Below are 25,662 nucleotides of genomic sequence, written 5' to 3' on the forward strand. Positions count from 1 at the left end.
GCCCTCAAATGTATCTCCTTCCTTTAAATGTTTTTTTCTGCTTGAAATATAAGACGTATCGCTGTAAAAGGCATGATAAAAACGCACAATTTCACAAAGAATTATAAAATAATCAGCAGATTAAGAAAAGGAATGTTGGCAGCCACCCCAGAACCCCATAGAAGGTTCCACTATGTCCCACCCCGAGCTTAACCCATCTATCCACTCTGTTGTGAGTTTTACAAGGAAAAATAAAAGTTTTCCTCTAGATGGCTCACACCCACAGGGTGTCCTAAACAACATGACAGTTCAGTTTTGCTTGCTTCCGTGTGGTACACACGGAATGGGACTCTACCTATCTGGTTTCTTTGGCCTGGCTTCTTTGTAACTTTCCCTTGCGTAAATGTGTGTCTCTGTACTCATGAGTTCTCTTCCTGTATCGTGTTTACGGATTTATCTGGCCGGGTTGGGTCTCCATTGCAGCAGCTTCCTTGTGGCATGTGGGCTTAGGTGCTCAAGACATGTGGGATCTTAGTTCCCCCACTGGGGATGGAGCCTGTGTCCCCTGCATTGCAAGGCAGATTCTTAACAACAGGAACATCAAGGAAGTCCCTGTAGTATTTCATAGCGTAATATTTGCTGTCGCTGTTGTTCAGTCGCTAAGTCACGACCAACCCTTTTGCAACTATGTGGACCCCTGCAGCCCACCAGGCTCCTCTGTCCACGAGATTTCCCTTAAGAATACTGGAGTGGGTTGCCGTTTCCTTTTCCAGGGGATCTTCCCAACCCAGGGACTGAACCCAGGTCTCCTGCATTGCAGGAGGATTCCTTGCCATCTGAGTCACCAGGGAAGCCTTTTATTTACTCACTGTATCGGTGATGAATGGCTTAGCCCATTCGGGCTGGTATAACAAAATACCACAGACTGGGTGGCTTATAAACAACAGAAGTTTATCGCTCACAGTTCTGGAACCTGGAAGTCCAAGGTCAAGGTGCCAGCATGGTGGCCTTCTGTTGAGGGGGCCTCTTCCTTGTTCACTGCTGTGCCTTCTCGCTGTGTCCTCATGGGGTGGAAGGGGCTACAGTCTCTCTGGAGTCCCTTCAGTTACAAAGAAGCCCTTTATGAGGCATGAATCCCATTTGTGGGGGCTCCGCCCTCATGACTTAAGCATCATCCAAAGGCCCCACCTCCAAATACCATCACATTCATTGGGTACTAAGATTTCAACATATGAATTTTGGGGGACACTCTTAGATCACAGCAATGGGTATTTCAGTGGTTCTGAGTTCAGGATTTCTCTAGGGTTCATGCCTATCAAAAGCAAAGCCTTATTAAAGCGTGCCATTGAGGGCAGGAGGAGAAGGGGGAAGAGGATGAGATGGTTGGATGACATCACTGACTCAATGGACATGAGTCCGAGCAGACTCCGGGAGATAGTGGAAGACAGGGAAGCCTGGCGTGCAGAGGTTTGTGGGGTCAGATGTGACTTAGCGACTGAACAACACCACCTCCCAAGCATCTCAAGTTTAAGATGGCACTCATGACCCCTCTTCCCTCTACCTAAACCTACTTTCTCTCCATTTTCAGACGAAACCAGTCCCCACCCTGATTCCTCCCTTTCCGTTAAACACACGCACACACACAACACACCCTCCCACATCCCACCTCCAAGATTCATCTCAGGGCCCCCCCAGCTCTGTCCACCTCTCAGCTCCAAGCCCGCACGTCTCTCCTGGTGGACTGCAGTAGCCTGTTCTGCGTTCCCTCAGCCCACTTCTCCGCTCAGCAGCCAGGGGGACCCTTGGAAAGTGCAGCAGTGGTCACATCCCTTCACACTTACAGTCGTGCTTGTCAGTGTCCACAGAGCACAGTCAGGTGCCTCTGTCGGCCCAGGGTCTGCGTGCCCTGACCCCTGCTCACCTCTCCACCTCCTCTCACCAGCCCCTCCCCTCCTGGGCTGGCCCAGCTGTCCACTTGGCCGGCCCCTCCTCACCCTTCTGGTCTCAGATCAGGTGTCACCTCTGCAGAGAAGCACCCCCCCCACCCCCTCTCCCCCGACCAGACCACTCCACCTAAGGTGACACAGCTCAGACACTTGTTTTCTTAGAGAGTAATTTTGTTCGCTGCTGGATCCCCAGGGGGAATTACAATGCCTGGCACTCAGTACAGGAATAAAATCTAGTATGTAGAAGACAGTGTGGAAAGTCTGCTGAGTCTCAGATGGGCGGGTCCTAATCTAGGGAAAGGACCTAAGGGACAAATTTGGTTGCCTGGGAGACAGGACCTAAGGGGCGGGGCCTTTAGGTGTTTAGGGGCGTGTCCTATGGGATTGAGGGTTTCTAAAAAGCAGAGACATTACTTTGCCAACCAAGGTCCGTCTAGTCAAGGCAATGGTTTTTCCCGTGGTCATGTATGGATGTGAGAGTTGGACTGTGAAGAAGGCTGACCGCCGAAGAATCGATGCTTTTGAACTGTGGTGTTGGAGAAGACTCTTGAGAGTCCCTTATACTGCAAGGAGATCCAACCAGTCCATTCTAGAGGAGATCAATCCTGGATGTTCATTGGAGGGACTGATGCTAAAGCTGAAACTGCAATACTTTGGCCACCTCATGCGACGAGTTGACTCACTGGAAAAGACTCTGATGCTGGGAAAGGTTGGGGGCGGGAGGAGAAGGGGACGACGGAGAATGAGATGGCTGGATGGCATCACCGACTCTGTGGACATGAGTTTGAGTGAACTTCGGGAGTTGGTGATGGACAGGGAGGCCTGGCGTGCTGTGATTCATGGGGTCGCGGAGAGTCGGACACGACTGAGCGACTGAACTGAACTGAACTGAAAGCCTGTATCTGGTCCCAGGAGGCATGTCCATCCGTTGGGGGTGGATTTTGTTTTTCAGAGGCAGGGTTCCACTCGGATGAGATCTAAACCATCCCTGACATTAAAAGGGTCATACACTGGGACTTCCCTGGCAGTCCAGTGGTTAAGCCTCCACGCGCCCAGTGTAGGGGACACGGGTTCGATCCCTGATGGGGAAAATTAAGATTCTCACATGCCACAAGGTGGCAGGCAGTCTCTGCGAGGGAGCGGAGACTCGAAATATCTCTCTGTCTTTGTCTCCCTGCCCTAATTCAGGGAGGGAGAAGCCCCCATGTCCCTAAGAGCCAAGGATCAGGACATGAGACGGGAGCGGCTGAAAGGACGGTGTTTATTGGGGTCCAGGAGAAGCTGGGGAGTGGGGCGAGGTCGAGGCTCACAGGGGACACCCCCCCAGCCAAACCCCCCTTCCCCTTGGCGCTGGGAAGAACACAGACAAACTGACAGAGATGGAAAGACCGACAGGTGCTACAGCAGAGCGAGAGGGATACCCCGGTGAACCCCACGCCCTACTCTTGAGCTCACAGAGCGGGGAAGACGTGGACCGGCCCCCACGCTGGAGGGAGGGGAGGAATGTCTGCCGTATTCGCTCTGAGGAGGTGGGGTGCAGGCCACAATCCTCACCGGCCCAGTCCAGTGGACAGGGGGTGGAGTCTACGTGTATCCAGATCAGTCCATCCTACGGGGGTGGCGGGGGCGTCGGATTCTGAACCAGCCTATTCTAAGTTTTGAGGGGCGGGGAAGATCATTAGGGTCTATCCATTCCGCAGTAGGGGAGCGAGACCGGGCAACTACCCTGGTCCTCTTTCCACACAGGGTATAAGTGACAGGGGCGGAGGCAGATTCCGGCTATATCTGTTATCTGGGGGCACCAGTGACTCCTGGTGGGTAGCATTTGGGGGGAGGGATCCAGGGAAATCCGGGGACATGGTTCCCCCCATTCTCCAGATCTAGGTGGTTGGAATGATGGCTCTTAGGAAGAGGGGCAGTCTTCCCTGGGGTGGGGAAGGGGTTGCCCATCTTTTATTATTAGGGCCCTCAAGAGGAGGACTGTGGAGACCCCTTTGTCATCCCCAGGTCCCCAGAGCTTAGAGGCCGAGTGACTTGGGGGTGCTCAGCACGTGTTCCAGGGGCCTCGAGGTTAGGAGTCTCTCCATAGATCCAGGGCCCTTGAGGTTAATCTTGCCGCCCACCAGCTCAGGGGCGCGTGCAGGTGCTGGGTGGGCCCCTGTCTTCCAGCCAGGGTCCCCTCTTCCCAGGACCCGTGCCTGGCTCTGGAGGGCCAGTGGGGGGCCTCCCTCGTGGTCCCTAGGTCCCCGGGGCCCGGGCCCTGAGTCCAGCCCGCCGGGGAGGGGAGGTCGGATGGCGGGGCGCACGGCCCGGCCGTCAGTCCATGCCCCGGTGCAGCTTCAGGTGTCTGGAGAGGTTGCTGAGCGTGATGAAGCCCTTGCCGCAGACGTGGCAGGGGAAGGGCCGCTCGGCGCCGTGCAGCAGCCGGTGGCGCTTGAGGTAGCACTCGTGGCGGAAGAACTTGCCGCACTCCAGGCACGGGAACGGCTTCTCGCCCGTGTGCACCAGCACGTGCCGCTCCAGGTCGCGCGGCGAGCGGAACAGCTTCTCGCACTCGGAGCAGCCGAAGATCTTCTTGCCGCGGCCCGAGGCGGACGCGGGCTCCCCGGCCGGGGACTCCCCCTCGCCGGCGGTCGCTGCCGCCGCCTCCGCGCCGCCCGCGCCCGCGCCCTCGCCGTGGCTGGCGCGCCGGTGCTCCTCCAGGGCCGCCAGCGCCGCGTACAGCGCCCCGCAGTGGCCGCAGCCGTAGGCCGCGGGGCCCGAGTGCGCCTCCAGGTGGCTGGCCAGCGCCGCCGCCGACGCGAAGAAGGTCCCGCAGTCGCACTGGTACAGCGTGTCTTCCGACGGCTCCGCGGGCGCCTCGCCGCCGCCCTCGGGGAGCAGCACCCCCAGCTCAGGCACGCCGCCCCCGGCGCGGCCCAGGAGCAGCCCGCCGTCCCAGGCTGGCTGAGCCTCGCCGCCCTCGCCGGCGGCCCCGGGGGCCCAGGCCTGTGCCGGGGGCGCGCCGGGGCCCTGCAGGTCGTGGGTCAGCTTGTGCCGCTCCAGCAGCGCGGGCGCGTTGAAGTCGCGCTCGCAGCGCGGGCACTTGAAGGGCTTCACATCGGTGTGCGCCGCCCAGTGGGCCGCCAGCTCACGGCCCTGGTCGAAGCGCCGCGCGCACGCGCCGCAAGCGAACGGTGGCAGGGAGGCCGCCGCTGCGGCCGCCGCGGCCTCGGCCAGCCCCCAGCCCCCCGCGCCGGCGCCTGCCCCCTCTGGACCCTCGCCACCGGCGACGCCCCCGCCCGCCCCCGCGCCCCCGCACACCGAGCAGGGCCCCACGTTGCAGCAGACCGAGCAGGGCGCGCTCAGGGCAGGCAGGCCTGCGCCCGGCTGCAGCGGGGACGGGAGCGCCCCACGATGCTGGCGCTTGAGGTGGCGGCCCAGGCTGGAGCGCGAGGAGAAGCGGAGCTCACAGACGAGGCAGCAGTAGGGCTTCTCACCAGTGTGGACGACCTGCGAGGGCAGAAGGGAGAGCCCGGCGTCAGGGCTGAGCGTCTGGCCCCGGGGACAGAGTCTTGGCCTCCCGGAGGGATGCAGGGGAAGCCTCTGGCCAGGTCCACGGGGCCAGGATCTAGCTGCGACCCTCTCCTCATTCTCTGCGTCCGGCCATTGTCCACATTATTTTGGTCCCTCCAGCCTCGGGACTGGCTGTTCCCTTTTCCTGTTATGTTGTTCCCACGGCGAATTCCAGCTCTTCCTTCAGGTCTCAGCTGGAGCATCACCTTGCCCTGACCTTCTTACCTTGTCTGGTAGCCCAGAGCTTTCCCCCCTTTCCTCCTTCATAGCAGATGATTATTAGTGCTGTTGCTGTTTTAACTTCCTTCCCCAAATCTTTTCCTTTCTAGATCACCCTCACCTGTGAATTTGCTGACTGTCTACCTGGCTATGGACCACTTTCAATGGAATGTAAGTTCTCCGAAGGCACGGACTTTATTGATTTCATCCTGGTAGCCCCGGGGTTGGGAACTGGGAAATCAGTTGATAGATAATTGCTGAGTAAAGGAATTAAGTACATATATGGTAAATCTATCTTAAAAAACGGTACGGGAAGATGAACACAAAGTTTCAGATGCTGGCATATGAGCAGAAGCACGGGACAGGGGAAGGGCACATTTACTGTGAATGTTTTAGTTCCTGGGTTGGGTGGTGACTCAAAGAGAAACACTTCATGGTTTCACTGGTCAGGATGCTTCGATGGGGATGGAGGGAGAGAGAAATTTTCTCAGGGGCCAGCTGTTGCCCACAGTGGGTCTCGGGACTCCGAGGGCAAGTCCAGCACAGCGAGGCCAGCCTAGGGCCGGCCTGCAGGACTCACCTGGTGGTGCAGCAGGCCGGTGGAGTCTCGGAACCCCTTGGGGCAGGCGGAGCAGCGGTAGGGTCGCTCGCCGGTGTGCGAGCGCAGGTGGTTGGCCAGGTTGAAGCTGTGCTTGAAGCCCTTGCCGCAGCGTGGACACGCGTGGGGTTTGAGCGCAGTGTGCCGAGCGAAGTGGCGCCGCAGATCCGAGCGGTAGCGAAAGCTCTTGCCACACTCACTGCAGTGAAACGGGACGCGGGGGGCAGCAGCGGGCGGAGCCGGGGCCGGGGCCGCGGCCCGGGCGGGGAGCGGGGGCGCTGGCAGCGGCGCGTCATCCATGGCGGCGCGGTGCAAGGGCAGTGGCGGGTGGGGGCTCTCTCTGGAGCAGGGAGACATGGAGGGGGGTGAGGGAGTCACCTCCCCATTAGCCTCCCCAATTAGGCTCCTTGGATTCAGAGACCTGCCTCTTGTCCCTGGAAATCCAGCGAATTACCTCCTAAACCACGCCCAACTATAAAAGGCTACGCCCACTGCTCTTGAAACCCCTCCCACTGTCCTTGGACCCCACCCCCTTCCACCACTCATCTGCCTATCTTCCCAATCATTTCTAAGCTGGACTCCCACCCTGCCCCAAGCCCTACCCACTGTGGTTAAGCCCCACCCACTCGCGCTTAGGCCCCACCCACTCCTTCCAAAGTCTCCTTGTTCCTGAAGCCTGTTGTATTTCTGAAAACGACCCCCTCTCTTCTTTGAAGATGAAAGTCATTTTCGGAGGAAGGCTGACATTCTTAGCCAATGAGAGAACAAAGATTTTAGGTTAAGGGCATATGAATGAACCTTCCAGGGTGACCATGACTATCCTCGAGAAACCAACCGATTCTATTTCCATCCACAAAATAGGATACTAGGAGGACCTACCTCAGGAGGTGGTGAGGACTAAGCAAAACTGTGGCCACACGTGCCAAGTGCTTACTGACCGCACAGCAGACTCAACAGCTAAGCTGTTTTGATTAACTGCTGTCTGCTAAATTCCTCCGAGCTTCCTCTTGAAGTCCCCATCTCTTCTCCAAGAAACATCTCCTAAATCCCGCTCACTTTTTCTTTAAGCTCAGGCTTTATGTAAAGCCCTTTCTTTCCAAGGCCCCATCACTCTCCCTCTCTTGCCACCTCAGCCGTTCCTCTCTGACACCCTCCCCATCTTAAGTCATTTCACCTGCAGTTATAAAGACTTGCTATTTCCACTAAAGACGCCCCCCCCAAAAAAAATTAAAAAAAAGACGCTCCCAAATTACACGCTTAAACCCCCCCCCTCCACTATGCCCATCACTTTCTGAAAACTTCATCCCTAGACAAACTCCACCCCTTCTCCTAGCTCCTCCCACCTCCACACTGAACCCTTTTCCCCACTCAGCCACAGTGAGGACCCTTCAACCTAGGGCCCGCCTACCAGTCTCCCGGAGCCACGCCCCTTCGTCAAACCTCGCCCCTTGCCCAAGCTCCTCCCACCTCTACCCACAGTCCCGCCCACTCCCGAGCCACGCCCACTCAGCCTCCTCGTAGCCATCGCTCCGCCCCGGCGCCGCTAAGCCCCGCCTCCTTCCCACCCAGCCGCCCTCGGGGCTGGCCCCCCTCCCCAGTCCGCTCGGGGACCCGGGCCCCGAGAGCCGGCCTTTTGTGCCCCTCCCCCCGTCCCTGAGAGGTGCGGGCCCGGGAGCCCGGGGCGGGGGCAGGTCTGGCTGGGCCCGCGGCCCGGCGAGTCCACCTTGCTCGCTCGGAGCGGGGTTTCTGGAGCCCTGAGGCGGCCCCGGGAGGCCGGGAAAGTCAGTCGGCTTTCCTCTTTAATTACTTACACCTCCCTCTGGGCGCCGACATTTTGGGCAGCGGGGGTAGCGTCACTTCCACCCGGGGGGCCCCTCGACTTCCGCCTCGGCTCCCTTCTCCCCCGCACTCCCTCTTCCTCCCGCCTTCTTGGCTTCCCTCCTCCCCGCCGCCCTCCCTTCTCCCTCTTTCCCGTCCCTTTCCCAGCTGCTGGAGGGTCGAGAAGCCAGGGCGGCGCCATCTTGGGTGAGGGCATGGGGTAAGGGGCGGGGCTTAGCGCGACCCTCGGCGCCATACAGACTAAGGGCAACAATCTACGAGCGCGCGGCCTCATCCCGGCGTTGTCGACGCTGGTGGGTGTTAACAAAGATGAGGGCAGATTTGATTCCCTCGTCGCAGCCGCAGGCTTCTCCTGGGTAGGACGTCGAGGTGCTTCTGGAAAAGAGAGACATTGAAGTTCGCCGCCTGCGACAGACGCAGGAGGAAAGAGCGGGCTCCATCTTGTGCTTTAGTCTTCCAGTCGGCTTTGAAGCTCATCAGGCGCCATGTTAACTACGGGAACCCGCCGCCATTTTCCCGCTTCTCCTCCTTTTGGTACCTTTCTTTGATTGGGTCACCTGGTTGGGTCCTTTGTGGGAGGACGATATTTCTGTTTATGTAGGATGTGTTGGTGCGGTCATTTTTTCCCGCTCGGGGCCAGAGAGAGCGGCGGGTTCGCAGGAGCGGCCTGCCGACGGGGACGTGACCGGCCCTTAGGACCCAGCGCGTGCCCTTTGTTCCCCGCGGGCAGGGCCGGGGGCGGGGGAGTCGGAGGGCGGGGCGTCCTTGCCGAGGGGCGGGGCCGCGCGCGCGCCGCCGGGAGGCAGGGCCCCCCTCTCCCCCGCCCCTCCCGCACGCCGGCCTCGCGCCCCCGCGCGCGCACACTCGCGAGTCCAGGCGGCATGCAAATGAGGTACCCGAGAGGCGGGGGGCCCGGGTAGGGGGACGGGAGCGGGCGAGGGGAGGCCCGGGGCCCTGCGCGCCTGGAGCGCGCCCCCCACCTGCTCCGGCTCGCGCGACCGCAGAGGCGCGCGCGCCGACCTCGCGCCCCGCCGAGCTGGCCCGCCTGGCCGCGCGCGCGCGCGCAGACCCCCTTCCTGGCTCGGCCTGGCAGTCCGCGGCTCGGCGCCGCTCATTGGCCGCCGCCCCCGCAGGGCCCGCCCCGCGCGGTTGGGGCCGCGGGCCGAGCGCGCGCCTGCGCCCAGGGTGGAGGAGGGCGAGGGTCTGGGCACTGTTCCAGAGACCCGGGTTCTGGCCTAGGCACCCCCAACAGAGGGAGCCGTGTGGTCACGGAGAAGTGGCTGCCCTTCTGTGGGTCTCACTCTGGGTGCCTGCTCTAATGGGGTGCACCTGTGTGCTCTCCCTTCACTTTAGTACACTCTAGTTCCCTGGTCCCAGGCCCTGGTGGTGTTGCGGATGATAGATCGTTTGGTGCTTATTACAACCGGCAACCTGGGTGTGTCCATTTTACAGAGGTGGGAACTCGCTTGGAGAGGCAAGGCCACTTGCTAGTTAACAGCGGAGCTGGATTCAAACTCAGGGCTAAGGGACCTCATGAGGTCCCTTGGGGTCCCTGAGATCAAGTCCTGACCTGGCCGCTTACCAGCAGAGGGAGTTTCAACTTGTGCCTTCGTTTTCCAGATTTGCAAAAAGGAAGTGATATACCTTTATTCAGAGGATTGATGTAAAGCTTAGTTACAAGCCATGATAACAGCTAGTATCTCCTAAGGACCTCTGTGTATGAAAGTGTTAGTCGCTCAGTCCTGTCCGACTCTTGCGACCCCATGGACTATAGCCCGCCAGGCTCCTGGGTCCATGGGATTCTACAGGCAAGAATACTGGAGTGGGTTGCTATTCCCTTCTCCAGGGGATCTTCCCTACCCAGGGAAGGAGCTCGGTTCCTTTGCATTGCAGGAGGATTCTTTACTGTTTGAGCCACCAGGGAAGCCCCCTGTGTACTTTATGTATATTATCCTCATTGCACGTCTGTGCGAGTTGGTGGAAATACCCTGTTTTGCAAAGGCTTAGCTGGGGCTCAAGAGGTGAGTGCCTTGCCCAAGGCCACCACACAGAGAGTGAGTGACAGGCTCAGGAAGCTGAGCTCCAGAGTGCTGATCAAACCTCTGGCTCCAGAGCCCAGGCTCTTAACAGCTCTGACATACATCCTCATCCACAACTCAGGAGCAGACATCATCGATAAAAGTCCCTTTCTTTTTTCTTCCAGTCCTGACACCCCACCCCCTTCTCTCGCCTTCTCACCTTGTCAGGAAGAGAGATAAAACATTTCTGAGGCCTCGCTGGCTCTTCTCTCTGTTCTGAGGCTCAAATACTGGCCAGCACCCTCAGCTGGACTCTGTCCCCCCAGGAAGAGTTTTCTTTATTTTGCTGGTTGACCCTGAATGTCTAGGAGGAGTTAGGGAAGTCTGGGAGACGCCTGTGGGGCTCAGGTGTTTAGCGACTCGTACAGAATTATCCTGCTATTTTACCCACTAGCTTGACTTTCATTGCGCGTCCAAGCGGATGTCGACCATGCGTTGGTCGACGGACTGGAACCCAGGAAGTTGTCTGGGGGACTAGGGCTATTCCAGACCACCCTGCATTGACGGCTGCCCCTCTCTCCTCTTAGCCCGGCTCCAGTGCCCAGACCCAAGCCCCCCACTGCTCAATGGACACCCCCAGCCCAGACCCGTGGCCTTCGCCTTTGCCTGAGGAAGAAGAGAAACCTTTGGCCTTACCTCCTCCTGTTCCCCGGGGCCGCCGAGGCCGAAGTCTTGTGGGGGCTGCCTCCTCCAACCGGACGCTCAAGGCCTCCCTCCCACGCAAGCGGGGCCGCCCCGCCAAGTCAGAGCAGGAACACCCCCTGGCACAGGGGGTGAGCGCCCCAGTGGGCAGCGGCGATAGCAGTGACCTCCTGTTGATCGATGATCAGGGTGTGCCCTACACGGTCTCTGAAGGGTCAGTGGCCGGCGGGCCCGAGAGCTCCGGCCCCGGCCCTAAGAAGGCACCGCACTTCTGCCCGGTGTGTCTTCGGGCCTTCCCCTACCTCTCCGACCTGGAGCGTCACAGCATCTCACACTCAGAGCTGAAGCCGCACGAGTGCAAGGATTGCGGCAAGACCTTCAAGCGGTCCAGCCACCTGCGGCGGCACTGCAACATCCATGCGGGCCTGCGGCCCTTCCGCTGCCCGCTCTGCCCCCGCCGCTTCCGAGAGGCGGGCGAGCTGGCCCACCACCACCGCGTCCACTCCGGCGAGCGCCCCTACCAGTGCCCGGTGTGCCGGCTGCGCTTCATGGAGACCAACACGCTCCGGCGCCACGCCAAACGCAAGCACCCCGAGGCCATGGAGGCACCTCTGTGTCCTCCGGACCCAGAGCCTGAAGCGCAGTGGGACGACGACGGTATCCCGGCCACGGCAGGGGCCGACGACGACGAGGAAGAGCTGGAGGGGAAAGAGCTGGCCTGACCCACACCCCCGGCCACCGCTCCCCAGGCCAGGTTTAGAGCTGGGCGTTCTGCGGGCGCGGGGCCTGGGCAGCGAGGCCGGGACACCTTGTCTGGTGGTCTTCCCGTTGTGGGAGTGGGCTGAGGGTGCAGACCTCAACTTCTGGGTCCTGCTGCCTTCTACCACCCTCCCCCGGACTGACAGGCCTGTGGAGGCAGGGGCTGTGGAAATAAATCTCTGCCTACTGCCCACTGGTGTGTGTTCCCTCAGGGTCCCAGGGCTGGCCTCCTTCTCCCTTCCAATGTACTTCCGCCACTGCACGACCCCCCATGCTATGTGCTTCATTAGCTTAGCGCTAAAGACTGGGTTGGGAGAAGCCTCTGCCGCCGCTCCTATCTCCAGCGGACCCCAAAGCACTCCCCCTAAATGTCCACTCAGGTAAAACATAGAACCTTCCGTGCAAACGTGACCCCAGGTCCCCATCCCCCGCGTCATTCTAACCAGCCACCACTTTGGCCCATCTCTTTGTTCGGGAGCTGTTTGCAGAGAAACAACGGAATTAAGAGTTGCGTGCTGGACTGACCACCCCAGTGTTCTTGCCTGGAGAATCCAGGGACGGGGGAGCCTGGTGGGCTGCCGTCTGTGGGATCGCACAGAGTCGGACACGACTGAAGCGACTTAGCAGCAGTAGCAGCAAGTAGAGAAGGAGTGACCTGGACCGGCAGATCTCAGGGCTTTACGCAGTTAGGAGATGGTTGTGGGCGGGGCCTAGGTTACGGGGGCGGGGGACGGGGAGGGGCTTAAGTAAGGGGGCGGGTTGGCGGGCAGAAATTGAGAGCGTTTAGAGGGAATGGATAGGGGGTTTATCTGACGGGAGGGACTTCAAGGGGAAACTGCAGGAGAGCCAGGTGTTGGGACAGGTAGGACTTGAACTGTGAGGATGCTGATCGGTGGATATAACTGCTGTGCAGGCCAAGGGGAGAGAAGGGGGGTCCTTAACAGAGGAGTACCGAAGGAGAGTCCCAGAGGAAAGCTTAGGAGGAAGGGCTGGAGAGACTCGGGCTTAGCTGCTTGAGCTGGGGCTGAGTTAGAGGCGAGGCTTAGAGCAAGTATACGAGAGGGGCCGTGTAAAATGTAAAGCTGTGTGGTTTGAAACTTCAGCCTGCGTCAGAATCACCTGAAGGGTGTTTTAAAACGCAGGTCCTTAGGCCCTACCCCCAGGGTCTGTGATTCAGGGAATCTGGGGTAGGGGGCCTGGGACAGTTCTAAATAATTTCCTGTGGCGCAGCCGCTGCAGGTATTCAAGCCACACTTTCAGACCCCCTGACTGAAGGAAATGCTTCGGAAGTGCGAAACAACTGAACGTGAAAGGGGTGAGAGAAGCGGGGGCTTAACTACTGCGAGCGGAAAGGGCGGGGCTCACGCTCAGGGGCGTGGCTCAGTCCCAGAAACTCCGAGAGGCGGGGAATACCAGGGAGAGGTGGGCTTCCAGAGAGTGGGGACCTTTGAGACGGGGAAGTACGGGGTAGATTTCATGGGCTGGGTCGACGAGGGTGGGTTCCGAGGCGGTGGGCGGGGACTATGTTAATTAAGCTCCGAAAGAGGCGCCGTCGGGGCTGAGGCGTTAATTTTGCATAAGGGGGCGTGGCTTAATGAGGGGCCCGGGGCGTGTGGGCGGTGCCCTAGGAAGGGGCAGGCGCGCTGCGCTCCGCTCGCCCACCGGAAGCGGGGCCGGCTTCCCCAGTCCCTGCGGCTCCCAAGCCAGCGCGCAGGCGCACTTCCCCTTCCCGGTCTCCGCCGCCGCCTCCCCCTTCCGCTCTTCCACGCCGGCGCCTCGGAGACTGGCGCGATTTCCGCTTCCGGACGGGCGGGCAGGCGGGCGGCGCGGGGCTGCCGGGGAGGGGGAGGGGGCGGCACTTCCGGTCGGGCCCTCGGGTCTCCCCGGAGCGGCGGCGCCTCCTCCGCCTCCTCAGCCTCCTCCCGGCGGAGACCCCGGCGCCGGTGAGTGTCGGGGCGCGTGGCCCGGAGGCCCGGGGGCAGCGTGGGCGGGGGGTCCCGCCCTGGCCCGCCTTGGTTCCCAGAGCGTTCCTATCAGTGCTTCTCGCTCCCGGCCCTCGCTGGGGGGGCCCCCCATGACTGCTCCCCCAGACGGATAGCGCCCCATTATCGCCCCCCGTGCAGGACAGCTACCAGAGCGCCCTCATTCGTGGCGATCCCCCAGCTGCTGCCAGGGCCCCGCACTAAGGCTTTCTCATAGGTTCCTTTTCTACACAGCCCCCCGTCTTTGCTTCCTGCAGGACAGCCCCCCAAATGCCATCGGCATTGTCCGTCCCCGTGCGGAGCAGCTGTCCGTGAACCCTCCTTTTGGTATTCTCGTAGGTTGCTTCGCAACAGTGTGGTATTAGTGTTTTATAGCAGACCCCTATTTTCTCTGTCCACGCACAACAGCCCCCAAAGCTCCTAACCACCCCTCCCCAAAGCCCCCTTCGTTACTGTAAAAATACTTTGCATTCTGATCAGCGGCCCCAAATACCTTTTTTCCTTTTCTCCGCCCCCCCCCCGCCGCAATAATCCCCATTGAGAATATTGCTTTCGATGACCGACACCCTCACTCCCCCCTTCTATAAATAGCTCCCCCTAGAGTTGTGCTCTCACACTCACACCCTGCTCCCCCTCAGGTAGGAATAGCTGCCGGTTTAGCCCCAGGCTCCCCGAAACACCCCCACCCCGCCCTCCTCGGGGTCAGTGCCTGTCTGGGGTCCTCCCAGCGGACGGCGCCCCACGTGAGGCTTTTCCCTCAGAAAGCTCCTCTGCTTCTGGCTCTGACAGCTCGCACCCTCACCTGCAGCTTCTCCCCATGCCCCTCCTCCTGGACTCCCCAAGGAAGACCCAGCTTCACTGGGCCACGGCCGCCGCTTCCCTTGGACATTCATTCGTTCACTTTTCACTGAACGAATATGCACTTGCTGTTTCAGGTCCAGGGTGTACAGCGTGAAGGGGAGAGAGAGCCATACAGTCTTTGTTTTGTGGGTCTTTACAGTCTGGTTGAGACCGATCAAAAGCAAGTAAACAAGATCGGTGCTGTTTTCTGGGTTTTTCTGAGAGCCTTATGAGCTACTTCAGAGGTGAAACCTGAATTAGCACAGGCAGCCTCGCCAGGGAAAGGTCTGGGTTGCAGGCAGAGGCCCTGAGGTGGCTGTGAGTGTGCTGATGGGAGGGGCAGCAGGGGAGGTGGTGAGGTTGGAGCAGAGGAGTGGCAGGGAGGATGAGGGGGGAGATGGTGTGATCTCACAGGGCCTGAGAGGTGGGGGCGTTGTGATCAGTCACCTGGCCTTGGTCAGCTCCGCAGAGCCAGAGCGTTCTTCGTTTGTTCCTTCCTTTGTTCAACAACTGTTTAATGACCACCTGCTACACACTGGGGATGCAGCAGAGAACAAAACAGACAAAAGCGCTGTCCTCGTGGAGTGCGTATGCCAGCTCTGGGGCAGACACTTAAAAAGCAAAATATAGATGTTTGTGTGAAGGAAATACAGCAGGGTGAGAGCATAGTCACAGGGGCCGCAGTGTCAGAGGAAGTGGCAGGAAGGCCTCTTCCAAGAGACCCCTGTCCCCCCAGCACCGAGAAGTTAGATCTGTGTGTAGATTCTGCTCCTGGACAGCTGCAGTGCCCCCGGGGGGACGGCAGGGGGCTCCTTAGCGCCCCCCTCCCCCTGGAGTGAAGCGGTTCAGAGCGTGAACCCTGGCTCGCACCAGCCTGCTTATCTCTGAGCAGGCCACTCTCTATTTCCCAGGCCTCATTCACTCACTCATTCAGCACGCTGGTCGAGACAGGCCCTGTTCTAAGTGCTGCAGCTAGACCACTGAACAAGTCAGATACACAATCTTGCCTGCTTGGAGCCCACCTCCGGGAGGGGTAGTCCAGCAACAAATAGAACATACGGTGGTGGTACTGACTGGAGGGCATGGCAACCCACTCCAGTATTCTTGCCTGGAGAATCCCCTGGAGCCCTGTGGACTGCAGTCCATAGGGTTGCAAACGCACACACGTGGGCACTGACTGGAAAGGAGAGAAGCAAAGGAGGCTGGGGTGAGCAGGAATGTTGCTCTGGGTGACAGGTTACAGTGGTCTTGGAGCACCTTGCTGAGAAGACAGCGTCTGAGCAAAGGCGTGAAGGAGATGAGGGGGTGAGAGAGCCGTGTGTATGGGAGTCCCCGCCTTCCAGGCAGAAGCAACAGCCTGTGCAAAGGCCCTGGGGCAGTGATGAAGCCGGCATGTGGCCAGAGCTGCCAAGAGGCAGCTGGGACTGTGGAGGTCTTCTCTCACCTCCTTTGAGACATCACTGCAGGTTTTGAGCAGAGGAGCAACAGTGACGTGGTTCGGCCTTAGCCTTCCTGTCTGTTAAGAACGATAATAAAGCTTATCTTTTCCTTTTTTCGTATTTATTTGGCTCGGGTGGGTCTTAGTTGTGGCGCGCAGGCTCAGTAGTTGCAGCATGTGGGATCTTCATTCCCCAACCAGGGGTTGAACCCACTTTCCCCGCATTGCGAGGCAGATTCTTAACCACTGGATCACCAGGGAAGTCCCAGTGATGCTTAGTTTGCGAGTCTGTTGTGAGTTTCATTGAAACAAGGCAAATAAAACACAGTGCAGTGCTGGTTAGCATTGAGTAAATGCCAGTGGCTAGTCCTGGGGTTGTGTGGCGGCAAAGTGAATGGGCAGAGTGTATTTCCGATACAAAGTGGAGTGAAGGCTTTTTTAAAAATTTTATTTTGAAGAGAGAAATTTTGAAAGACAGCATGGAAATTCCCTGGTGGTCTAGTGGTTAGGACCCCCTGCTTTCACTGCAGGGGGACCAGTTTCCCGTCCTGGTCAGGGAACTAAGATCTTGCAAGCCATGAGGTGTTACCACAGAAATAGAAAAAGATAAACACAGCACGTTGTGAGGAAAACAGCATGTCCTTTTGAGCCTCACCGCTGGCCTGTGATTCCTGGCCCTTCGACTTGGTGGTGGTATGACTTTAGGAGATTAATTGACCTCTTGGGCCCTCAGTCTCTTTCTCTGTTTATGGGGTTAATAATCTGAACCATCTTCTAGAGTTATTGGGAGGACTCACTGAGGCAATACATATGAAGGATTTAAAAGGGTACTTGCCATGTAGGAAGCACTCACTCAGGGCTCCCTGTTACTGCCTGTCATTGTTATTGTCATTACAGACGAGAATCTCATCACAAGGCAGCTTTACTGCACCAGCCTGGCCCACAGGTCTGGGCATCAGGGGCCTGGAATCTAATACTTGCTTTCCCCTCCTTGGGGAAATGACCCCTCCCACTTCTCCGTTTCCTTCCCTGTGCAACAGATCCAGTAATGTGCAGGACGTTAGGAGGCGTCAGGGTGATGGTCCACATGAAGCCCGTCAGACAGTAAACATGAGTTGTTAGGGCTGTGACTGCGGTTGCTGTGGGACTCCTGCCCCTTGGGAGGGGCTCACCCCTCAGGCCACTCTGCACGAAATCCACCACACATCTCCCCTTAGAAAGACAGCAGTTTATAAGACAGGTCCCTGGAGACAGGAAACGTGGCTCCTTTCCCAGTGGAAATAGTTGTGAGACCAGTCAGTCTCGTCCCTCAGTTCCACCGCCTGCATCTCTCAGCCGCAGTCCTTTGGCATCTCACCTGCCCTGGAGGCCCTCTTCACATCCTTCCTACCAGAACTCGTCCTCCTGGGCACACCTCGACAGTATCGGCTCCATCTTTGCTAAATGCCCCCCACTCTGTAAGTTCTGGTCAGCACAGTCGAATCCCTTTATTCAACGAATTTATATCAGCAGATACTGACAGCTGTAAGTTTGCCTCTGAGCCCAGCTTTAGCTGCATTTCCTAACTTTTGTTACTTTTCCATGTTTGTCCATCTGATTTCCCACTGGTGATGTGGGAGGGTGCTGTTTAATTCCCACATTTCAGCAAATAACTTACCGAGTAGCCATGCTGTGCTAGGTCATGGGCACCTAGTGGTAAGCCACACAGGCCAAGTCTTCGCTCTCAGGCAAGGAGGCCCGACAGTAAAGAGACAGCAAGAGGAAATATGCACAGTACGTTGGCAGCAGTGGCTTTGGTGAAAAAAGTGCGGCAGAATGAGGGGCGCGTGAGTGGTGTGGCGAGGGACGCACGTCCCCTCTGCTGGAGGCGACATTGACCCGGAGCAGAGACCTCAGGGGGGTTAGGGCAGGGGGCGTGAGGTCTGGGGACGAGGGTCCAGGCAGGAGGGAGCAGCCGCACTGCCTCACCGCTCCATGTTTTCAGAAAGGTAACCCCCCAACCCGGCCCCGTGTGGAAACGCCCGTCACAACCCAGAGAGTGCCCCCAAAGTAAGGCTCCTATCCCCCCAGTTCCACTCTCGCCTTCCTCCTTTTCAGGGAACCACCTTGTGTGTGCGCGCGCGCGTCACAGCCGGGGTTCCGAGGGTGCTGGCCTGGGGGAGGGCCCCAAAGCCTTAGCTGTGCGCTTGGGGTGGGGCGGGGCTTCATCCCAGGGCCCCGCCCCGGCCCCGCCCCCCCTCCACGTGCCTCCCTGTGGCCGCCCCCTAGCCCACTCCAGCACTGCCTCCTGGACTCAGGCTTTGCCCACAGGCTTCCACCAGCACCCGGCCACACCTTTGGTCCTTCTGGAGATCAGATTAACCAGCCGAGTGTGAAGGGCATGGGCTGCTGAATTGCATCCAGGGACACCCGGAGCTGGAGGCTAAAAATACTGACCTCCGGACAGGGGTCGGGGAGGCACTCACCTTTCACCTGTCTGGGGACAGAGGCAGCCAGACGGGCAGATGGTGTGGACGGGCCCTTTGACCCCTGGGGTGGGCTGGCTGCAGGGCCCAGGCCCCAGCGGAGGGGGGACGATGGCTAAGAAGCATGCCTGACTGGGCGGGCCCTTCTCCCTGTGGCGCTCCACCTGCTCAGTGGAGGCGTTTCCCGGGGCCCCTGGTGGGTGTCAGGCTGAGATCAATTGCAGGGGACACTGTGGGTTGCTGTGGGACTCCTGCCCCTTGGGAGGGGCTCCCACTGGCCAGCGGCAGTCTGGAAGGAGAGGTCCTGGAAAGGAGTTGCTTAGAGAATGACTGCTGGGTGGAAGGGGCGGGAGTCGCTCTCAGGGGCGAGGGTGGGAACCCCCGCTCCCGGACCACCTGGCACCAGGCTCCTCCCAGGCGCGTGATGTCCGTGAAGGTACAGGTATCTCCAGGGACTGGGCTAGCGAACTCTGCCAGCCAGCGTGTTCCCTTCCACCCTGCGCCAGCCCCCTTAAGTCCCCCTCCTTCTGAGGGTCAGCGCCTCCTTTACAAGCATAGGTCAGGACGGGGATGAGGCTTAAACCCTGACCCGGCATGTTTCCTGCTGTAGCTTGTTTTTACTCCCAGGCCAGCAGCGTCTCCTTCCTACCTGGTAATGAAGGAACGCTCCCTGCCCACGTGGCCCTTGTCCCATCTCTCCCCACCCCCCGCCCCCGTTTGTGCTGACTTTGTGTTCCTACTATGAGGACGAGAATCCCCTCCAGAGGGCCCCGAATGTCCACCCGACCCACCGTAGCTTGTCAGGTCCTTGCAGCAGCCCTGGGAGACAGGGACATGCGTTGTCACCTCCACGTGTAGATGGGGAGGTTCAGGCACAGAGAGGTACAGGAACTTGTCCAGGGTCACACAGCGAGAGGCTGACGGGGCATCGTGGCTCCACAGGCCACCCTCTTCACCACTCTGATAGAAACTGTTCTTGTCTTTCCGCAAAGGCAGAACCTGAGGGGTTTGGGAGCACAGGGCTGGGGCTAGCGTGTCTGTGGTGGTGGGGGCTACAGAGCAGAGGGCCTGGGGGACCCAGCCTGGAGGCCTGAAAGTGTTTGCACAGGGGCCCGAGAGTAGAGTCTGAGAACAAGGCGTGTCGGCGGTGTTGGGGATGGATGGAGATGTGTGGGAACCGCGGGAAGAAGGGAGAGGGGGAATCTCTGGAGGAGGAGGGAGACGAGGGCCAGAGACGATGCGGGCAGGAGACGGCAGACCGAGTGGGAGAGGTCAGCGTGCCAGCAGAGCCCAGGGGAAGACCTGTCAGTGCGGGTAAAGGACAGAGGGACCGACGGGCGAGGACGGACAGTGGGGGGGGCCTGGCCCATGCATGTGGCTCTTCCAGCGCCTGCAGCTGGAGAACCCCGTGCGGCCCTGCCTTCTGAGCCCTGCTCTCCTCTCCGCAGGGTCCCCCTTCTCCCCGTCGCCCAGGATGGAGGCCAACCCAGCGGGTAGCGGCGCCGGAGGCGGCGGGAGCGGCGGCCTGGGGGGCGAGGACGGGGTCCACTTTCAAAGCTACCCCTTCGATTTCCTGGAGTTCCTCAACCACCAGCGCTTCGAGCCCATGGAGCTGTACGGGGAGCACGCCAAGGCGGTAGCCGCGCTACCCTGCGCGCCGGGGCCCCCGCCGCAGCCGCCGCCGCAGCCGCCGCCACCGCAGTACGACTACCCGCCTCAGGCCAGCTTCAAGCCCAAGGCCGAGGCCCCCTCCTCGTCGTCCTCCTCGTCCTCGTCGTCCTCCTCGTCCTCGTCGTCCTCCTCCCAGGCGAAGAAGCCTGACCCGCCGCTGCCGCCCGCCTTCGGGGCGCCGCCGCCCCCGATCTTCGACGCGGCCTTCCCGGCGCCGCAGTGGGGCATCGTGGACCTCTCGGGCCACCAGCACCTGTTTGGGAACCTGAAGCGCGGGGGACCGGCCTCCGGGCCAGGGGCCGCGCCGGGGCTGGCCGCACCCCCGGGAACCCCCGGGCCACTCCCCGCGGCCTCGCAGGCGCCGCCAGGTGCCGCGGCGGCGGCGGGGGCAGCGGCCTGCGATGCGGCCAAGGACGACAAAGGCTACTTCCGGCGGCTCAAGTACCTGCTGGAGCGGCGCTTCCCGTGCGGCGTGTGCCAGAAGTCCTTCAAGCAGTCCTCGCACCTCGTGCAGCACATGCTGGTGCACTCGGGCGAGCGGCCCTATGAGTGCGGCGTCTGCGGCCGCACCTACAACCACGTGTCCAGCCTCATCCGCCACCGCCGCTGCCACAAGGACGTGCCGCCGGCCGCGGGCGCCCCGGCGCCGCCGCCGCTCCCGCCGCTGGGCCTGCCCGCGCCCGCCGCGCCCCCCTCGGCGCCCCCCGGGCCCCCGGCCGCGCCTGCCGATAGCAGCGCCGCCCCAGCGGGCGCGGGTGTGGGGGTGGCCGCTCCGCCGGGGACGGCGGGGGTGGCGGCGGGGGGCGGCGACGGCCCGTTCGCCTGCACGCTGTGCTGGAAGGTGTTCAAGAAGCCCAGCCACCTGCACCAGCACCAGATCATCCACACGGGCGAGAAGCCCTTCTCGTGCTCCGTGTGCAGCAAGAGCTTCAACCGTCGCGAGAGCCTCAAGCGCCACGTGAAGACGCACTCGGCCGACCTGCTGCGCTTGCCGTGCGGCGTGTGCGGCAAGGCCTTCCGCGACGCCGCCTACCTGCTCAAGCACCAGGCGGCGCACGCGGGCGCGCCCGGGCCGCGGCCCGCCTACCCCTGCGAGCTGTGCGGCAAGTCCTACTCGGCGCCGCAGAGCCTGTTGCGCCACAAGGCGGCGCACGGCCCGCCCGCCGCCCCCGATGCGCCCAAGGACACGGCGGCCGCCGGCGCGCCGCCCGCGCCCACCTTCCCGCCGGGGCCCTACCTGCTGCCCCCGGACCCGCCCGCCTCCGACGGCGAGAAGGCGGCGGCCGCGGCGGTGGTGTACGGCGCCGTGCCCGTCCCGCTGCTGGGCGCCCACCCGCTGCTGCTCGGCGGGGCCAGTCCCGGCGGGGCTGGAGGCTCAGGCGCTGGGGCCCCGGGTAAGACGTTCTGCTGCGGCATTTGCGGGCGCGGCTTCGGACGCCGTGAGACCCTGAAGCGGCACGAGCGCATCCACACGGGCGAGAAGCCACACCAGTGCCCAGTGTGCGGGAAGCGCTTCCGCGAGTCCTTCCACCTGAGCAAGCACCACGTGGTGCACACTCGCGAGCGGCCCTACAAGTGCGAGCTCTGCGGCAAGGTCTTTGGCTACCCGCAGAGCCTCACGCGCCACCGCCAGGTGCACCGGCTCCAGCTGCCCTGCGCCCTGGCCGGGGCCGCCGGCCTCCCCGCCGCCCAGGGCGCCGCGGGGGCGGCCGGCCCGAGCGGCTCAGCCGCGTCCGGGGCCGCGGCCGACGGGCTTAGCTACGCCTGCTCGGACTGCGGCGAGCACTTCCCGGATCTTTTCCACGTCATGAGCCACAAGGAGGCGCACATGGCCGAGAAGCCCTACGGCTGCGACGCCTGCGGCAAGACCTTCGGCTTCATCGAGAACCTCATGTGGCACAAGCTGGTGCACCAGGCGGCCCCCGAGCGCCTGCTGCCGCCCGCGCCCGGTGGCGCCCAGCCCCCGGAGGGCTCCGGCGGCACCGACGCGGCCACCGTGCTGGACAACGGGCTGGCCGGGGAGGTGGGGGCGGCCGTGGCTGCGCTGGCCGGGGTGTCCGGGGGCGAGGACGCGGGTGGGTCCGCGGCGGCCGGGGGCGGCGGGGGCGCCAGCGCGGGCCCCGAGCGCTTCAGCTGTGCCACCTGCGGCCAGAGCTTCAAGCACTTCCTGGGCCTGGTGACCCACAAGTACGTGCACCTGGTGCGCCGGACCCTGGGCTGCGGCCTGTGCGGCCAGAGCTTCGCCGGCGCCTACGACCTGCTGCTGCACCGGCGCAGTCACCGGCAGAAGCGCGGCTTCCGCTGCCCGGTGTGCGGCAAGCGCTTCTGGGAGGCGGCCCTGCTCATGCGCCACCAGCGCTGCCACACGGAGCAGCGGCCCTACCGCTGCGGCGTGTGTGGCCGTGGCTTCCTGCGCTCCTGGTACCTGCGGCAGCACCGCGTGGTGCACACGGGCGAGCGCGCCTTCAAGTGCGGCGTGTGCGCCAAGCGCTTTGCGCAGTCGTCCAGCCTGGCGGAGCACCGGCGGCTGCACGCCGTGGCGCGGCCCCTGCGCTGCGGCGCCTGCGGCAAGACCTTCCGCTACCGCTCCAACCTGCTGGAGCACCAGCGCCTGCACCTGGGAGAGCGCGCCTATCGCTGCGAGCACTGCGGCAAGGGCTTCTTCTACCTGAGCTCCGTGCTGCGCCACCAGCGCGCGCACGAGCCGCCGCGGCCCGAACTCCGCTGTCCCGCCTGCCTCAAGGCCTTCAAGGATCCCGGCTACTTCCGGAAGCACCTGGCGGCCCACCAGGGCGGCCGGCCTTTCCGCTGCTCCTCCTGCGGCGAGGGGTTCGCCAACACCTATGGCCTCAAGAAACACCGTCTAGCGCACAAGGCCGAGGGCCTGGCGGCGCCGGGAGCGGGGGCCGGCCCGTTGCCCGGGAAGGACGCCTGACCGGGGGGTGTGCCTCTCCTTCGCCACTCCCATCAGACGTCCCCTCCCGGACTCGCCCCTCGGGGGCGCGGACCTCCTCCTGCCGGCTGTCCCATCCATCCTTCTTAACTTCAGATAGACTAGCCTCCTCCCCCAAGGCCCATGTCGTGCAGACCCTAGCCTGCTTCTCTCCACCTGGACCTCCCTGGCCTTCTCCTTCTCCTGTCGGACACTGAACTCGACCCTCTCTCCACCCCTGATGTGTACCCCTCTCCAGCCCCCCTGCCCCAGCAGCCTTCAGCCCCCCAGTGAGCTGGGTGGAGCCGGGTCTGGACGGCCTCTCCCCTTTCCCCTCTCCCCCCTTCCCCAGCAAGCTGGCCGGACAGCGGAGCGCGAGCGGTTCGGGAGGGCACGGGGTGGGGTCTGGGTGCTCTTGGTTTGTGGGGGTGGGGGGCGGGGGGCAGACGCGGCTTGTACAGAGCGGAGAATAATAAATCTTATCAACAGGGCCGCTGGAGTCCCTTCTTTCCTCCCAGGGGAGGGGGTTGAGCGCTGACAAATGGAAGGCTGAGAGCTTTGGCTTCCTGGGATGATGATTTCACGACACCGTCTGCCTCGCCCTGCCTCTCTCTGCTTTTCTTTTCAGCCGGTAGTCACCGAGGCTTCACCATGTCGAGGCTCTGGTCTCCCAGTGGACCGAATGCAGAACAAGACAGGTAAGTCACTGCTCTGGGGAACCGACCACGTACCTGGACCCCGTCCCCATCAGGATGCTTTCGTGGTTTGTTTATTACGCCGCTGACATTTCGCCAAGGCCCTTGTCTGCCGTGCCTGGAGAATCCCAGGGATGTGGGAGCCTGGTGGGCTTCCGTCTGTGGGGTCACACAGAGTCAGACACGACTGAAGTGACTTAGCAGCAGCAGCAGCTTGTCTGCCGGGTGCTTTGATGGACACTGGGGAAACATTGGCACTAGTGGCAAAGAACCTGCCTGCCAATGCAGGAGTCCTAAGAGACACGGGTTCGACCCCTGGGTCGGGAAGACCCCCTGGAGGAGGGAATGGCAACCCACTCCAGTACTCTTGCCTGGAAAATTCCACAGACAGGAACCCGGTAGGCTGCCGTCTATGGGGTTGCAAGAGTTGGACACGATTAAGTGACTTAGTATGTACGGGGAAACGTGAAGTGGACACGTTCCTTGCCCTCAAATGAGCTGAGAGCGCTGGTGAGCCAGGACTCTTGTTTATTATACAGCCCATGTGTAGGCTATCTCCCTTCAGAGCAACTTAGTGGAACTCAGAAGCCCTTTCCCAGCCCTCAGTTTGATCCTCAGAACAGTGAAATACATGCCCTGTGAGGCTGACTTAGCCCACTTACCAGAAGAGGATGCTGAAGTCCTGGAGAAGAAAGGCTCCAAGGATACCTAGCAGGTTCGTAGTAGCCCTGGACCTGTAGTCCCGGGAGCCTCAGGACTGCAACCTGGAGACCAAGTCAGGTCAGCGGTCACTGCCTGGGTGAGTCCAGGTTGACCCACAAGAGGGCAGCAAGCCAGTGTGGCCACCTTGCTCTCACCCTGGGGACCCAGCAGGTGACAGACCTGGTGTGGGACTCAAAGTGAGTCACACAGCTGCGGTGCACCACACTGCGGAGGCCGTGGAGTCTCCCCCGGGGTTGAGGGCGTGGCGCACTCTCTGTATCAGACTGAAGGGGCTAACCAGGCTCCCGGGAGGAGCAACACCCAAAGGATGACAGAGCCACGGTGGAGGGTTAACGCATGTCCAAGTCAACCCAGCCGTTCCAGCGAATTTTGAATAGATTGGTGTGGTTGGAGATGCCAAGGGTTGGGGACTGGCTCCTGAAGAGCCACGAAATCCCAAACAGTGGAGCTCGGATGACCTTGGAGGCTGGCAGCCTCTGGATCTGAGCCCGAGACTTCCGGTTTAGCCCATGGGAGGAAAAAAAAAAAAGACTTGGCTGTCAAACTTTGAATATGAAACTATTTTACATATGGGGACTTGCCTGGTGGTCCAGTGGTTAAGAGAGCCCCCAGTGCGGACGGCTGGGGATCAATCTCTGGTCGGGGAACTAGATCCTACATGCACAACTAAGACCCAAAACAGCCACATTAAAAAAAGAGCGAGTTCACGTAACATAAACAGTGATGCAACTTTTGAAAAATTTGGAAGATTTAGAAACGTGGTCTGCGTCCCCCTGGGGCCAAGTAGTCTTTACTCTCTTTGGACGTGGCACGTTTTCTCCAAACTGCCGCAGGTTCCCAGCACCGTCGCATCCCACGTGTCAGTGGTCCCATTTCACCCCGCTGGTCCTGGTGTTTCTCCTCGAAACCCCACCACCTTCCTCACTCACATCATCACGAAGTCCCTATAGGCGCTCACGTTTTCGGATCCCTCCTCACGGCCACAAGGAGCTGGGGGTTGGTGGCAAGGTGGGGATCTGTGTTTCCAAAGGTTGGGTCCAGGTGGCCACAGCCTGGAGAGTGAAGAGGGTGGGGCCCCGACCTGTGAGACTGTTGTTGGCTTGGTCTTCAAGGGTAGTGATGGTGAAAAGAAGTGTTCAGATTCCAACAATAGGAAACTGATAAGGGATTAGAGGGATGGGTGAAGGGTGAAGACGGCTTAAGGAACCTGCCAAGGTGTGTAGCTTGGGTGGTGATGTCCACATCTGGGGCATCTCCTTGGTGAAAACAGAATTCTCTTTCATCTATGGGATGTCTTGTGG

The 25,662-nt window shown here is 61.0% G+C and overlaps 3 protein-coding genes across 6 annotated transcripts; 2 read left to right on the forward strand and 1 right to left on the reverse strand.

Moving 5' to 3' along the window:
- Positions 1–3,167: 3,167 nt before the first annotated feature.
- Positions 3,168–8,410, reverse strand: FIZ1 (FLT3 interacting zinc finger 1). Its single transcript, XM_055410589.2, has 3 exons — positions 8,109–8,410; positions 6,280–6,637; positions 3,168–5,417 (listed from the first exon to the last, which is right to left on the reverse strand). The coding sequence occupies exons 1-3, from the start codon at positions 8,408–8,410 to the stop codon at positions 4,242–4,244; spliced, it is 1,836 nt and encodes a 611-aa protein (XP_055266564.1). The 3' UTR covers positions 3,168–4,241.
- On the forward strand, positions 8,202–11,806 carry ZNF524 (zinc finger protein 524). 3 transcript variants are annotated; one of them, XM_055410700.2, is made up of 2 exons: positions 8,202–8,322; positions 10,742–11,806. In XM_055410700.2, the coding sequence occupies exon 2, from the start codon at positions 10,781–10,783 to the stop codon at positions 11,576–11,578; it is 798 nt and encodes a 265-aa protein (XP_055266675.1). In that variant the 5' UTR covers positions 8,202–8,322; positions 10,742–10,780; the 3' UTR covers positions 11,579–11,806. The 3 variants fall into 3 exon arrangements, with proteins under 3 accessions (XP_055266675.1, XP_055266674.1, XP_055266673.1); XM_055410699.2 differs by lacking the exon at positions 8,202–8,322 and adding an exon at positions 8,531–8,670; XM_055410698.2 differs by lacking the exon at positions 8,202–8,322 and adding an exon at positions 8,890–9,028.
- Positions 11,807–12,489: 683 nt separating this feature from the next.
- On the forward strand, positions 12,490–23,386 carry ZNF865 (zinc finger protein 865). 2 transcript variants are annotated; one of them, XM_088829998.1, is made up of 2 exons: positions 12,490–12,930; positions 19,789–23,386. In XM_088829998.1, the coding sequence occupies exons 1-2, from the start codon at positions 12,894–12,896 to the stop codon at positions 22,944–22,946; spliced, it is 3,195 nt and encodes a 1,064-aa protein (XP_088686124.1). In that variant the 5' UTR covers positions 12,490–12,893; the 3' UTR covers positions 22,947–23,386. The 2 variants fall into 2 exon arrangements, with proteins under 2 accessions (XP_088686124.1, XP_055266524.2); XM_055410549.2 differs by lacking the exon at positions 12,490–12,930 and adding an exon at positions 13,265–13,558.
- The last annotated feature ends 2,276 nt before the right edge of the window (positions 23,387–25,662 follow it).

Source organism: Moschus berezovskii, chromosome 22 (assembly GCF_049115385.1).
Source record: "Moschus berezovskii isolate FMDL1 chromosome 22, NW_MosBer_1.0, whole genome shotgun sequence".
Lineage (NCBI taxonomy): Eukaryota > Metazoa > Chordata > Mammalia > Artiodactyla > Moschidae > Moschus > Moschus berezovskii.

Excerpts from the sequence above, each read along its gene's own strand:
- FIZ1 (XM_055410589.2), bottom strand. The coding sequence starts at position 8,410 with ATGAGGCCGCGCGCTCGTAGATTGTTGCCCTTAGTCTGTATGGCGCCG. Across the intron at positions 6,638-8,108 it reads GTCGGCGCCCAGAGGGAGGT|AGAGAGCCCCCACCCGCCAC; the intron begins GTAAGTAATTAA and ends TCCCTGCTCCAG. Across the intron at positions 5,418-6,279 it reads CCGGCCTGCTGCACCACCAG|GTCGTCCACACTGGTGAGAA; the intron begins GTGAGTCCTGCA and ends CTGCCCTCGCAG.
- ZNF524 (XM_055410700.2), top strand. The coding sequence starts at position 10,781 with ATGGACACCCCCAGCCCAGACCCGTGGCCTTCGCCTTTGCCTGAGGAA.
- ZNF865 (XM_088829998.1), top strand. The coding sequence starts at position 12,894 with ATGCTTCGGAAGTGCGAAACAACTGAACGTGAAAGGG. Across the intron at positions 12,931-19,788 it reads AACAACTGAACGTGAAAGGG|GGTCCCCCTTCTCCCCGTCG; the intron begins GTGAGAGAAGCG and ends TCCTCTCCGCAG.